This window comes from Aethalodelphis obliquidens, unplaced genomic scaffold (genome assembly GCF_003676395.1).
Source record: "Aethalodelphis obliquidens isolate GAN/ISIS:26980383/991018 unplaced genomic scaffold, ASM367639v1 scaffold31, whole genome shotgun sequence".
In the NCBI taxonomy this organism is placed as follows: Eukaryota; Metazoa; Chordata; class Mammalia; order Artiodactyla; family Delphinidae; genus Aethalodelphis; species Aethalodelphis obliquidens.
This window is the reverse complement of record NW_020837975.1, coordinates 7742348-7757458: the sequence shown is the minus strand read 5'-3', so window position 1 is coordinate 7757458 and position 15111 is coordinate 7742348. Positions and strand designations below refer to the sequence as shown.

Below are 15111 nucleotides of genomic sequence, written 5' to 3'. Positions count from 1 at the left end.
GGCAGCAGGGCCCAGAGCCCGGGGTGCTGCCAGGCTGAGCAGTGACACTCACCGCCGTGTGGCTGGCCTTGCCGGTGAGGATGCCACGGGCCTTCTTTTTGGTCATGTTGAAGTTTTTCAGGTAGGCACTGTAGATGTGCTTGGAGAAGGCCCTCAGGTCAGCCACCTGGGGGTTGTGTTGACTCCCCTCGTTTGCCGTCAGCCCTGCCACCAGTTTCCTCTTCTCAGCCTCTGGCATCCGGCCAAAGCGGATGGCTGCATGGGGAAGGGGGACAGTCATGGAGGAGCCTGGGCAGGGGCCAGCACCTCTAAGGTACACAAGCCAAAGACGGAGACACACTTTTTGAGCACAAGGCCCTAAGAAGCTCTAGAGCCAGCAAGTTGGAATGTTGGAGAACCCCTCCAGAATATAAGCTCCGGAGGGGCAGGGCTTCTGTCTGTCTTGTTCACAGAGCCCAGCAGGCTCTGTCTCCCGGGAGTGCCGGCCTCCAGCAATCTCCAGCCTCGCTCCTGGCAGCTGACACACGTGGTCACTCACTGGCTCCTGCCTGCCCTCAACAACCAAGAAAACCTGAGGGGATCCTGGGCCTTGGCAGTGGCTTTTCACACCCTGTCAGGTTATCCAAGACAGGCTCAAGGTTCCGGGAGTGGTGTTTCCAACACTACTGGAGTTAGGGTCAATTCCCAGGTCCCTTCTGGGCCAGAGAGGGTGAGGCTCAGGTGCAGACAGGTGGCAACTGCCCCCGGCCTGGGAAGCATGGCGGGTCCTGGGCAGTCTGGGAAGGCAGGCCTCAGCAAGGGCAAAGCTGACCCGCGTACTGACTGTCTGCTGGGCGCTGCTCTGAGGGCACCCCCTTTCTGTTCCTGGGCTCTCGGAAACCTGGTTTCAGGTTGGCTCACCGTTGTGCGACATGCCCAGCGCCAGGCATTTCTGGAAGCGGCAGTACTGGCACTTGTTGCGGTTCTTCTTCTGGATCTTGCAGATCCGCTCACACTTCTCGTATTCCAGCTTCATGCGGATTGTTCGACGGAAGAAGCCCTGAGGGACAGGGGACAGGTGAGGAAGAGAAGAGCCACGAGGAAGGGAGAAAGGGTAAAACCCTGACTGCTGGGCTGTGCCAGGGGGCTTGATTATGCATCGAGATGTAACAATTCCTGAATTTTGGAAGTAATGGGGGGGGGAAATATTATTGGAGGAGAAAGGGAGAAAGAAAGTAAACAACTCTAAAACTTTTGAAAATAACTGAAATAATATAGCATATTTATTTTAAGTGCTTCTTTGTTAGTTTGGTGAAACAAAACTGTACTGTGGCTAACTTGATTTATTCGTAAATGCAACCTGGTTCTGCATCTTTTCTAGGTAGTCGTTTAATAAAATAATATGTGAAATTTTGATGGGTGTGCAGTTAGTAGGAAGAATCCAAAAGCAAAACCAGAAAAAGAAATATAACGTTTCCTTTTTTATCAAAGAGCCCCCTCGGGCTTTGAGGCGCAGGAAACCCTGACCTTGGGAAGATGGCTCAAGCCCAAGACCCTCATCCTGTCCTACCTGTCTTCTCGTGTCAGGTCCCCAGGGGGCGCCAGCAGCCCAGAGAGCCCAGGTGAGTGACTGGGTCGGCACCAACGGTACCCAGCGGGGCAGACCCAGCGAGGGAACCCCTCCTCTACAACAGGACCCAGAGCTAAGCCTGGAACGGGCCCAAGGGCCTGGCTGCCTCCCAGGCAGGAATTCCACAGTGGGTATGGTCAGGACCTTGCCCGACAGCAGGGAAAGCCTTCCTGGCAGGTCAACTCACCATGTGATCACAGCCCTGATGGGCAGCCACCCCTCCACTGCCCGTACCTTGCACCCCTCGCACGCATGAACACCGTAGTGGAAGCCTGATGCCTTGTCCCCGCACACCCGGCACTCCATGTTGAGGCTGCCACATGAGGTCCCATCGCAGCCCATCTGCAGCTGGTCCAGCAGTGAGGGTGGAGAGCAGCTCCGGGAGAGGTCTGCAGACACACAACACAGGGAGAGGTCAGCAGACATACAACACAGGGGCAGCTTTGTGTTCTGCCAGGCCTGGGGGCCTGGGGAGGTGACCAGAGCCCGCAGGGCAGCCCAGGTGGCAGGGCGGGAATCACAGTCTTGGCTCAGCCACTTAAGGGCTATGTGACCTCTGGGAGTCAACTTTCTGAGGATCAGCGTCTACATCTAGAATGTGGGGTCAATGACAGCTTCTCTGGGTGGAGGACGAAAGTGTCCAAAGCATTTCCCCCAGACCCGACACCCAGCAAGTGTTCCAGAAAGGCAGCTTACTATCTGGACTGAGTTAGACCTGCCTGGGCTGAGCTCACTGCTGGCGGGGAGAGGGCATGCGGGGGATGGTTGTGTTTTGGGAGGAGGGGAGCAACAGGGAAGAAGCAGAGAGATTCTCTTTAGACTGTCTTTAGGAAGTGGCTCCCTGGCTTAAGAGACTCCACGGTGTGGGCCCACAGGGGATTGTGTGAAATGTGTTTTGTGGAGGCTACAGAAGCGCAGGCCTCTGCAGAGCTCAGCCCCCACCCCAGAAATCTGATTCCTGCATGGACTCCTGAGATGCTGCAAAGGATCTTTCAAGAAGCTCAAAGGCATTCCCACGCAACTTCTTGCTAGAGCAGAAAAAGCAGAAATCTCAGTCACTATGACCAGGCAGTGGACTGAACTTCCTCGAGTGTTTTCCTGTTAAATGTTCAGACATCTGAACCCCGTGTTGAGTGTTGGCGAGGAAAGCAGTTGGCCACAGGCGACTTCAGGGTATTTGTGCCGTCAGGTGACTTAGTGAGAATGGCTGCTGGGTCCCTCCTGAATCTCTCCCCTGGACGCTCAGAAATGAGCCCTTCCCTGGGAAAGGGGGCCTGACTGGGCCCGTCTCTGCCCCCAGCCCAGTGCCCCTGTGTGATCCCACGGGCCGCCTGCCCTGCCTCTGCCAGGCTGGCCTGCCAACCTGCTGTTCTCTGCTTTCTTCCTGACAACTGAGCAACCTCCTCAGGGGCAGGGGCTAAATCCCCAGACCAGAGGAGCAGTGGCTTAGAGCAGACAGCTCCGCAGGGAGACCCAAGCCACGGCGGTCAGCCCACACTTAAGGTTTTCCGGGCCTGCCTTCCACCCTCTCTACAGTATGGTCACTGCACAAGAGCCTGACTCCCCACGATGGAGCTACCCCGAGACCAAAGCCTACTCCACTTTCCGACACCTTCCTCCCAGCTCTCCCGGTGTCCCCTGGGGTCCTAGGAGTGACAGCAGGAAAGCCTCCAGCCACACCTCACCCCGCCAGCAGGAAGGAGCGCGAGCACCAGACCCCTGGGCTGGGGAGGGTAGGGGTGACACAGTCCCTGCTTCCTGAAACAGCCTGGCCTGTCACAGAGCCTTAGCTCTCAAATTCAGTCACTCCAAGGGGTGTAACCGCGCCCGCCTCAGCCCACGGACTGGGAGAGCGGGTGCCCTCGGCTCCTGCGCATGCGCTGCGGGGAGCCGGCAGCCTGTGGGGTGGGGTGGGTGTCGGGCCGACCCCTTCTGGTCTTCTCCGGAGCCTTTGTGTTCACTGAGCACTGGACGCCCCGCACCAGGACATAAGGGCCTCGGGGCAGGGACTCCGTCCACCAGGGCGCTGCTGCTGGACGCGGCAGGCGCTCAGCGACTCTGGACTAAGTGGTCCTCAAGCAGCCTGGGCGTCCTGGCCTCAGCGCCCGGGGGCTGGAGGGGCTGCGCTGGACCCGCAGCTCCTGCCCGCGATATCGCGGGGGCAATGGAATTCACATTACCGTCTGCTGGGAGAAAACGAGATAACATGTAAAATCGCTCTGTAGAGACCTACGCAGACGCCGGGCAGGGAGGGTTTCCGGCACTTCCTCCCCCGATCTGTGTGGTCTGTGTGCATGTCTGCTTTCTGGCACTTCTTGTAAGCGGTGTTGTTTATGTGGTTTGCACGTCTGCCTCCTCTGCTAGACTCGGCACGTCTCTACTCACATTCCCTTTGGATCTCAAAAGCCACCTCCTCCACTGAGTCTGGTCCACAGTGACCTCTCACCCCAGTCTGTTCCCACCTCTTGGTGGTGCCTTCCTCGTCCCCCTTGTGGCCCTGGAGGCCTGGCAGGTGTCTGGTCACTTGGTTGCTGTTGGTATGGCACATGGCAATGCCACCCTACCTTTTCATTCCACAGACATTTGATGAGCACCTGCTGTGTGCAGAGCGGGAGTCAGACCCTGCCCTCAACCAGCTGAGGTAAGAACACTAGGACACAAGGTAGCAAGTGGCAAGGCCAGTGGCGGGGCAGGCAGAGTGGTGCAGGACTGGACGTGAGGTGGTCAGGGAAGGTGACTGCTCCCCTCTCTGGGCTCAAAGGTCAGGGCTTCGATGACCCCCAAGCTGGCTTCCAGGTGCTCAGAAGCAGCCCGCCTAGGGGGTGAGAATGGCCTCAGGAGCCACACAGCCTGAGATCAGGTCGGGGGTCCGACGCTCACAACCCAGCTCTGCCCTCTGGGCCTGTCTCCTCCTCTGCAAATGGAGGTGACAGGAGCATGTGTCTCAGAGTCACCGTGAGGAGCAGAGGAGTTAACAGAGAAAGTTCCTGGACCTTGGAAGTGCTGTGGAAATATCAGCTTAAGTTAGGATGAGGCTCATTAGTATCAGAAAGCTGCACTTCTGCAGCTCCCAAGCATGTGCCCACACAGGCAGGCGCCGTTCCTCTTCCTTCCTCTGGCTGCTTGTTCTTCTTCCCCATGGCTTCACAGAAACCCAAGGTGGGGGAGGAGGGTCCTCTGCTTATGAGGCCCGGAGAGCCCCGAACAAGACCTAGCCTCCTCTCACTTCTGGCCTGCCGCCGCCCCTGCTCACCCTGGAAGAAGCCAAAGTGCCCAAGCCCCATGGACCACAGAGGCAGCCAGAGCTCTGGACTGTAGGGAGAGGCCCAGGGTGAGTGTCCCAGGGGGGCCCCAGTCAGGAAGAGTGGCAAACTGGACTGGGGGGGGAAAGAGACCCAGGGCAGCGTGGGGGCCCTGGGCGTGTCCTGCCCCCCAGGTGGTGGATGGGCACAGGTAGTCTGGGAAGCATGGGGCGGAAGGGTGATGGGACAAGGGCCCCCCACCCCACCCCCACCTATTTGAGGGGAATAAGAGAACTTGAATAACTGACACACGAGGTAGAAAGAGGCAGGGGAGATGAGGGACTGGGGCGGGTGGAGTGTATGTATCCTACAGGGGTAGGTTTTGTTGTGGGGTACATGTGTATTGGGGTATCCCATCACTTCGTGGTGAGTTTTCCAAAGATAAAGGTTCTCTTTCTTCCTTGTTGACCACCTGGCTTAAGACTTTATCCTCCAATCACCATCACATCCTACCCAAAAGTAATGATGGCAGAATGCTCCCCATTCAAGGGACCAGCTTCTGAAGGTCCCCCCACCCCATGACCTCTTAGCAGGAGACTGGGCTTCCAAGAGGCCCTCCCTCCCACTGGGAGCCCCTGCCTCAGGGATCCTCTGCCTCAGGGACCCCCAGGCATGCTGGATGGAAGACACCCTGGGCTCGCCCTCTGAGGGCTGTCTGCCTGCAAAGCCACTCTCCTGGGCCAGCCCAGGGCAGTCCTCTCACCTGGCCTCCTCCTCTGCTCTCAGGAGATGCCCTTGCTCACCTGATGGCCATCATCTGGGCCCTGAGCCCCACCTCTGAACTTCTGCCCCAGCCACACCCTGCCTGCCTGGCCTCCCAAACCCCTCCTGAGGGCCTGCCTCTACCAGTCCTGGGAGGGAAGGGGAAAGAAGCAGCGTTTATCAGGCCCCTACTAAGTGCCGAACGTTAGTGTCTTTATGCTCATTAGTATCATTTCAAATCATCTTGGAAGACAGTAACTGCCACCATTTAAAGGTGAGGAAACTGAGGCTCGGGAAGTTGCGGAATCTGTCCGAGAGTACCTGTCCAGTACATGGTGGGACTGGGATCTGACCCTAAATCTGAGTCCCTGCAAGGGCTGTGTGTTTGAAGCAATAACACCTCTTTTTTAGTGCACGCCTACTGTGTTCCAGGCCCTCTATTGGACACTTTACACCATTAGCCTCACGTGACCCACAAAACAACCCTTCAGGCAGGTCTTCTTAACGCCTGTTTCACAGGTGAGGAAACAGCCTCAGAAGGCTAAGTGACACACTGACAGTGGCTCTGATGGCTAATTTTACGTCAGCTTGGCCAGGCCAAGTACCCATGGAATCCAGCTTTTGGTCAAACACTAGTCTACCTGTTACTGTGAAGGGATTTTTTAGGTGTGATTGACATTTAAATCATGAGTCTCCACAATGTGAGCAGGCCCCAGCCAGTCAGTTGAAGGCCTGAGGAAAATAGGACCAAGGCCTCCCCAAGGAAGAAGGAATTCTGCCTCCAGGCTGCCTCAGACTTGAGCTACATTATCAACAAGCCCAGGTCTCCAGCCTGCTGGCCTGCCTGCAGAATTTCGAGTTGCCAACCCTCACAATTACATGAGCCAATTCCTTAAAATAAACCTCTCTCTCTGCGCGCATACACACACACACACACGCGCGCACCTCCTCTTGTTTCTGTTTCTCTAGAGAACCCTGACTAACACAGTGGCAGCGTGAGAACTATCACCCAGAACCATCCAACCCCTGGGGCTGAGCTCTTACCCACTGCACTCCGTGACTTTCCGTCTATGTGTGTACGTGTGTTCATTACTACTAATTAACAGTTCGTGATTATGATAAACGATGAGACGCGTCACTGCCAAGGATAACACTATGCCATTATTCAAATGTTTGGACTCAGCATAAGCACTACCCCTGTCACGCAGAGAGTGAAGTATCAGTTGCACCATCTCTGATTACAGGTTCAGCAAACACACGCTATTGACCTTATTCACGTCATTAGTGTAGTCAAGAGTTCTCCTGTATATCTAGTCTCCATCACTGGAGATAGGTTGTTGTCATAGCTGTGAGGGTGGCCCAGAGGGAACAGCCCTGTCTATTTACTTTGCTGGCAGAGCCCCAAAGGCAAACAGCTTCTGAAGTCAGGGCCAATTCTGTAGGACTCTGGGGCTGGGTTACCAAGCAGCCTCCTTACTTCTGTTGGCCTGGACTGTGGGCTCCTCAGGGCAGGCACTCAGTCTTGCCCTTCACTGGATGGCCGACCCCTGCTGGACACCCACCAAGCACTTGCTGACTGAGAGGAGGCACCAAGGCCAAGAGGAAGGACACTTTATCTTCCTCAGCCCTGCGCTGAGACCCCTGACTTCTTTCTTGGGTGTGACTGGGACCTTCATCACTAAAGCAAGAGAGGAAGAGGGTGGGAGTGGGAGGTGAACGCTGGCTCAGCTGCCCCTGCCCAGCCGGGGGACCCGGGCACGTGAGCTTCCTCTTTGCTGAGCGCTAATGATGAGGCCTGTCCTGCCCGCCTCCTGGGTGGGGGGAAGGGCTTGGCAGGTGCTGAGCTTGGTACAGAGATGCACAGGGTCAGCGCAGAACCTCTGGAGGGTCAGAAGGAAAGCACACTGTGCAGCCTTCCTGCTGTTCCAGGGCCTTTAGACTGTGCCTCATCCTCATGGGTCCCTGAGGGGGCTCCAGAGGCCAAAGTCATAGACTCACAGGGTGGGGCAGGGAGCCAGCACGTGCTGACTAGCGCCTGTGGCATGTCATATGCCACCACTGACTCCTCACCCAGCCGGCCCTTGAGATGGGCAGGATGCAGCTTTTTTTTTGGGCCACACCACGCAGCTTGCGGGATCTTCCCCGACCAGGGATTGAACCTGGGCCACCCCAGTGAAAGCCTGGAATCCTAAAGACTAGACCACCAGGGAAATCCCAGGATGCAGCCTTAAAAGGCAAAGAGCCTGAGATTGGAGAGGTAAGGGCACTGGCAAGGACCACAGCCCACAGGGGCAGACATGGGATTCTAGCTCTGGGTTGTGTGATCCCCAACACAAGAAGCTCTATCTCCAGGGCCCCTCACCTGCTGGCTTTTTTTTTTTTTTTAAGAAAACAACAACAACTAATTTTACCCTTTTAAAGAAAGTAAGGCATATGCTTTTTAAGTTATGAGAATACTGCAGGCTTGGTGAGAAAAACACATAAGGGCACACAGGTAGCATCTGACAGATCCCCTCCACCCACAATCCTACTCCTCAGAGTAGCCTCACTAGCTATTTGAGTGTCCTCGTCCAGTGCCTTCTAAGATATATAAGGATTTTTTTTTTTTAAGAAGATGTTGGGGGTAGGAGTTTATTAATTAATTAATTTATTTTGGCTGTGTTGGGTTTTCGTTTCTGCGCAAGGGCTTTCTCTAGTTGAGGTGAGCGGGGGCCACTCTTCATCGCAGTGCGCGGGCCTCTCACTATCGCGGCCTCTCTTGTTGCGGAGCACAGGCTCCAGATGCGCAGGCTCAATAGTTGTGGCTCACAGGCCCGGCTGCTCCGTGGCATGTGGGACTCTCCCAGACCAGGGCTCAAACCCGTGTCCCCTGCATTAGCAGGCAGACTCTCAACCACTGTGCCACCAGGGAAGCCCTATAAGGATTTTTAAACAATGGGATCCCCAAGTTGTCAGGAACTTACTTCCCTGTCAGCATACACAGACCTAATGACTGCAGAGCATCCCACCGTATGGCTCTACCACAGTTTATATAACCAATTCCCCACACATGGACACTTTCTAATTTTCTGCTATTATGAGCAGTGCTCCTATAGATAAGTGTGGAAATCTCTGTGCACGCTGAGCGAGTATTTACACTGGATACATTCCTAAAAGAGGAACTGTAGGGTCAAAGGAATGCACGCTAAGTAGTAATGGACTGCACTGCCCAGCTGCCCCTTCCACCCTCAGGGACTACTGGAGGGCCACGTCCTCACCCTCTGGCCAACCCAGGCCTCGCTGCCAATCTGACAGGCTAAACAACATCTCATCTGAAGATTCCTTCTCTGACTATTGAGTAGACTGAAAAATGTTTCATGTTTTCTGGCCATTTGTATTTGTCCTACCGTGAATTCCCTGCTTCTGTTTTTCTGGTGGGGGGCTTGTCTTGTAGAATTTTATATACTATGGCTTTCACCTAATGATTAGGTTAAACAGCCCCCTCCATTTCAATTATTGAACAAGTAAGTCTTTCTACCGCCAATTCATCCATTTATTGATAAACGGAATCTATTAAACACAACATCATACACAGCACTGTGAGACTGGCTGGGTAAATTCTGCCCCAGACGTCTCCCCACGTGCTCTAAACCCCACCAGTACAGCTCCCCGAGACGCCATCACCATGCCCGCCTCGCCCGCTTCGCACAAGCTAGCACGCTCTGGTCTGCATGCAAACAGCCTATCATTTGGGGATATGGTCCCCACAGCGTGTGTAGGAAACCCCAGGACAGGACACCACACTGCAGGTACTTCTACGTGCCTGGGCCAGCCATGGGGGCAGTGTGGGCTAGGGTAGGCAGTGAGGCCACCAACCCCAGGGCCCTCTCTTCCTCTTCCACTCTCCCTTGGTGTCCTCAGTGACAACTCTTGCTCATTCTTAGCTCCCAGTATCTCCTCTCTGCCTCCTAAGCCTCCCCGCTTGTCTCAAGTTCAGGACAGTGTGTGCAGGTCCTGTGTGCAGGTCAGCCATTCATTCCTCTCTCCTGAGAAAGGTTGGGTCTGCAAAGCCATCAGCCAACCAACAGGGAGTAGGTTACCCTGGGGGATAGGGGATACCTTCTCGCAAGCCCTGAAATCACACTGGGCCTACTTTGGTTGTTCCAGGGTGTCTGGTGGGATCAGAGGCACTGGATGATGGCTCTCCCCTCACCCTACCCCACCGTGTGCCCCGAAGAGGAAGAACCTCTGCAAAATCCCGGGACTTTGCTTTGTAGGTTCACAGCAGCAAGCAAGGCCCAAGGATTCAGGCCTCTCTTAGGTGCAGGCTCAAGCAGGAGCCTGTCCCACCCCAAGAGCCCCCACCCTGACTTAACTCCTGACACCACCTGCCTCCTTCTCCCTATGCAGACACAGGGAGCCAGAGCGCATCTTTGTGGGGCAGGCCTGCTCGTCTGCTCTGAATCACCACTTGTGGTCAGGATCCCCTTCAGCTGAAGCCAGCAGCAAAATCAGGATGCCCCTCCCAGCAGCACATCCTCTAATGACGCTGAGTACCCTCTGAGGGAAGGGAGAAAGGACCAGCTGAATGTGCTGGTACTCGGGTGGAGGGAGCAGGGAAGGGGCGGCAGCAGCAGCAGGGAGAGCCAGGGGCTGAGGGGGGGGTGCAGCGTCTGGGTGCCCTTGAAGGTGGACATAGCATGATGATGATGACGATGAAGATGAGGACACCACAGTACAAAGTACCAGAGGAAAACGTCTACACTGCTGCTGGCAGTAGATAAAGGGGAACCAACAAGTTAGACAGGAGAAGCTAAAATCTGTCTGGCTACACGAAAGTATTACTAATTCCCGTCATTGTCACTAAGTGCTTAGCATCTGCCTAATTACAATGCACCTTGATGATGTGTAATTAGTACCAGATTGAGTTGTGTGTTCTGACTGATCCTAACAATCACAGGTACAGATGATCTTTCTGGCATGTTGCTGATGCACATTTGTCCCAGATCCCTTGTGGTAGGAGAGGTGGAGTAATAATGATGACAACGTGCATTACACAGGCTAACTCATTCCATTCTCACAAAAGCCTGTGTGCACGTCCCCTATAATCCCTGTCTGTTTTACAGGAAGAAGGGGTGCAACTTGCCCAAGATCCTGCAGTTGATGAGCAACAGAGCAGGGGTGTGACCCTGGGCTGTCTGGCTCCAGTCCTTAACCTCCCTGCTGCCCTGCACCCCATGATGATGCTGTTAGCAGAGGGCCAGGCTCCCTGTCCCCCAAACCCCATCTGTGCCCCCTTTGCCCCATGTCCCCTGCCTGCTCCCCCTTACCTGTATAGCTGCTGGAAGGAAGTGAGTGCCCTGGTCCCCCATTGAGTTCTGGGGCTCCTTCTGCCCTCGCCACTTCCTTTTTCTCCTCCTCTTCCCGGACCTCAGGGGCTTCCTCCGGTGGCTGCTCCATGGCTGATTTCCCCTCGGCACCACACCTGCAGGCCCGGTCATAGCTCTGGCATCTTCTGGGTCTGAACACAGATGGACCTCTACAGGGCAGTTCCTGTCAGCCTGGGCAAAGGAGAAGACAGGGAGAGGTTGGGGAGGCAGGGTAGAGGACGAGAGGGTGATGGAGTGGGGCAGGATCGAGGGCCGCCATCTGGGGGGACTGGAGGGGCACTTCTGCCTCTCCTGCCCTCGCAGAGCAGGAGCGACTCATCCCTGCAGTGCGAACCTCTAATCCTGCCATCACAGGTCACTGCCCCTCCACCCTTTGCCCACCTGGCTCTTGTGGCAGGTTTGTGGGGTTCAGAGCAGCTTCCGGTAGCCAGACGGGGTGATACACCCCTGTGCCACCTTTCCCCGCATCCTGCTCTTTGAGCCTCCTGAACCTACAGGAGCCACATGAGAATGACTTGAGGGGCTTTTCCAAACTTTCCAGTCCTCTTGGAGATCCTGATATGCATCAGACCTCCCAACCCCCATCCTGTCCCACCAGGACCCAGGCCCAAGAATCATCGCTCTCCTAAGCCACCTTTCTCCAAGGGAGTTGAACCTACCCTTCCTGTGTTTGGGTGTGGGAAAAAGGCACGCTAGGCTCACAGCTGACAGCAGACCTGCAACCAGACGCTCAATGCAGAGCCGTCAGGCAAGGGGCGATGCACTCTGTCCTGGAATCTGGGTTACTGGGTGGTGACCCCCATGTCTACATCACCCAGGAGGGGGCAGTTCCAACCCTCAGCAAGTAAAATACTGTCCACAGATGCTGCAGTCGGAGAGGGTAAGGCTACGGGTGCTGTGGGAGAGAGTCCGCCCGGCAGGGAACACCTCTCAAGAATACGGCCTGAGAAAAGACACTGAGGCAGCACAGTGAGGAGTGGTGAGGGCCCCTGTTGGCTGAGGCGTGGGGCGCTGAAGGAGAGAGGATTTGAAGGGCGGGCTGGGAAGGTGGGTTTTATCCAGGCGTGAGCACTTCAAATGCCCTGGCGTAGGGAGTGTGTGTAACTAGACCCAGTCCTGTGGTGCTGCAGGCCTGGAAGATTAACAGCAGAAAAGACCTGCTTTAGGAAAATTCAAGCACCTGTGGGACCTTACCTTGGATGTTCCACAGGCAGCTCAAACTCAACCTATCCAAACAGAAGCCACCATCTGGCCCTAAGCCCGCCCTTCTCTTCCTCTGGTAATCTCTACTTTAGTGACCCAAATGCCCAACTACCCACCTATCAAAGCCAGAAGGTGGGAATCATTTGACACTCCACACCCTCTCTCTTCCTCCTCTAGGCCTGCACACTTGGCTATACTGGAATCACTGGGGAGTTTTTGTTTCTTTTTTGGAGGTTTGAACTTGAGTAGGACATTTATAAAAACCTAGACAGGGGCAGTGTCCTCCCCAGCCCAGGTGCCACTAGGCACAGCACAAGAGACTACAAACGCAGCAGGGGAAGGTGGACACTCAGGGTGTGGGAGTGCAGGCACCCCCACTTCTGGCTCAGGGATTTGGGGAGTAAACAAAACCTACTTGGAGAAGAATTGGGGAAGAAAACCAGCAATTGCCTTCTTCTGTACGGGTGGGGACAGGGAAGGAGGCAGGGACAGGGGCAGGAGCATTTCACATCACTAACCTAACTTGGGAAACTGCAAGGGACCGTCTTCGACTGGCCTTAAGAGGAAGACAAGATGGATGATGGGAGAATCCACAGGAGGGAGAGGAGGAGAGGGAACGTGGCTAGGGGGCAACAGCCCCTTCCCTTCTGGGCACAGGAAGGCAGCCAGGGCACCAGGTCCAGGCAGTGACCTCACAAGGACAGCACAGTTTTTGCAGCTTAGATATCACCCACCTGCCCCCACCCAGCTACTCATTCTGTTCGCTCGCTGGTGTAGGGCCACTCTCCGGCCCCGAGGGAGTGGATGGCTCTGCGGCCTGGGGCCCTGCCTCTTCTGTGTCTCCTCCCTTGGAGGCAGCGCTAGCCTCTGCCCCTTTGGCCTGGGGCTCCTGGCTCTCAGGGGTGGCGGCAGCCTTCCCTTCCAGGGCAGTGTCTTCCTCGCTGCAGGCAACGACCTCCACTGGGGAGTTTTTAAATATATGGATGCCTGGGCTCATCCTCAGGGATTCTCATTTGATTGGTTTGGGAAGCAGCTTGGGCATCAGGATTTTTTTTTAATTAATATTATTTATTTATTTATTTATTTATTTCACTGCATCGGGACTTAGTTGTGGCACATGGGATCTTTTGTTGTGGCGTGTGGGCTTCTCTCTAGTTGTGGCACGCAGGCTCAGTAGTTGCGGCACGTGGGCTCTAGAGTGTGCAGGCTTAGTTGCTCCGCAGCATGTGGGATCTTAGTTCCCCGACCAGGGATCGAACCCGTGTCCCCTGAATTGGAAGGAGGATTCCTAACCACTGGACCACCAGGGAAGTCCTGGGCATCAGGATTTTTATTTTTAATTCCCCTGGTGACTGTAACGCACAGCTAAGCTTGAGAACCACTGTGCCACAGCAAAGCAACCTCCAGCTGATGGTAAATCGTTCCCTCTTAATCATTCCTTTCCACAAGGCCTTCATTTTCCCTTGTTTGGATTGACACAATGACCTCTTAATTGGTCTCCTAAAGGCAGTTTGGAAATTCAGTGCTAGGGTCTAAGACCTGGGGAGTTGGGGATCTGGAGATTTGTCGGGGGCAGGGGGGGAATCTTCACTGACGTGACAGGAGCAAGAAGGAATTCATTTCACCAAAGGAAAGTGACACGTCAAGGGAGGACAGAGGAAGAGGCATCAGAGCAGACAGTGAGGCAGTGGCCAGAGACAGGAGAGACTTGGGACAGCCGGTTGTCTCAGAGACAAGGGAAGGGCTGTTTTTTGGGGGGAGTGGGCGGTCAACCATCTCAAATGCTGCAGAGTTCAAGGGTGATAAACTGACACATGGCCAATGAATCCGGTGACTGTGAGGTCATCTTTGACCTTGTTATACAAATTTCAACCAAGTGGTTGGGATGGAAACCTGAGCTCTGAAGAATAAGTGGCAGCTAGTAAGCTGGGACAATGAATAGAGACTAATTTTTTAATGAATATATCACGGAAAGGAATGTACAAGAGGATGTAGCTTGAAAAAGTAGCAAAGCCAGGAAAAGTTTTTTTGGAATAGAGGAGGCTCAAGTAAGCAGTGGCTAGCTAGAGGAGAGGTCTTCAGAGAAAGACAGTCTGAAGATTCAAGGGGGAAGCTGGGGCAGGACGACTGATGGAAGAGGAATAATTCAAGGGCACAGGATGAGGAAAATACAAAGTATCGCAACAGTGTGTATGGGGGTGGTGGTGGCGGTGTGCTAAAGCTCATAGGGAATGACTTCACTCTTGTTAGTTAACTTAAGTAGGAGGAATGGTGGTCTACTGAGAGTAAAAGATGGGACTTGAAGAAAGCAAAGAGGCTGAGTGGAGGTACTCTGGCAAACATGATAGGGAATTAGCTGAAGAGAAATAAAAAGAATTGTATAGTAGGGCTATGGTAATTAAAATAGTGTGGTACTGGCACATGAATAGATAATCATTGAAAGAGCATACACAAAGTCCCTAAACAGATACAAATGCATATGGGACTTTAATGTTATAAAAATGGCACTCCAAACCAAAAAGAAAAGATGGATTCTTCAATAAATAGTATTGGGACAAGTGAATAACCATCTGGATCCCTACCTTACATCTTATACCAAGACAAGGTCCAAATAAATCAAAGGTTTTAAAGTTAAAACAAAAATACATGAATTATAAAAAGGGTTGAAAAGCTAAGTGGGAGAAGAGCTAAGGTGGATACTAAGCCCATAAAGCTTAATGGGTAAAAAAATTAATAAATTTGATTTCATAAAAATACAAACTTACTACAAGGTGAAAAAACCATCATAAGAGAAAAAAAAAACCCAGATAATAGACTGGGAAAAGTATTTGCAACTCGTCAGACAAAGGGCTAATTGCCCTAAAATAGTTCCTACAAACTATTAAGTAAAAGACCAGCAATCCAATAGAAAAACGGGGCCAGGATA

At 53.9% G+C, this 15111-nt stretch overlaps 1 protein-coding gene across 5 annotated transcripts in view; it reads right to left on the bottom strand.

Moving 5' to 3' along the window:
• PPARD (peroxisome proliferator activated receptor delta) overlaps nt 1-15111 on the bottom strand; it is a 77003-nt gene that overhangs the window by 3318 nt on the left and 58574 nt on the right. For all 5 annotated transcript variants that reach the window (XM_027127040.1, XM_027127041.1, XM_027127042.1 and 2 more), the window contains 4 exons: nt 10923-11153; nt 1844-1998; nt 901-1039; nt 53-255 (listed from right to left, as the gene is read on the bottom strand). In XM_027127040.1, coding sequence (XP_026982841.1) covers nt 53-255; nt 901-1039; nt 1844-1998; nt 10923-11052 — 627 coding nt within the window. In that variant the 5' untranslated portion in view covers nt 11053-11153. The remainder of the gene's footprint in view (nt 1-52; nt 256-900; nt 1040-1843; nt 1999-10922; nt 11154-15111) is intronic.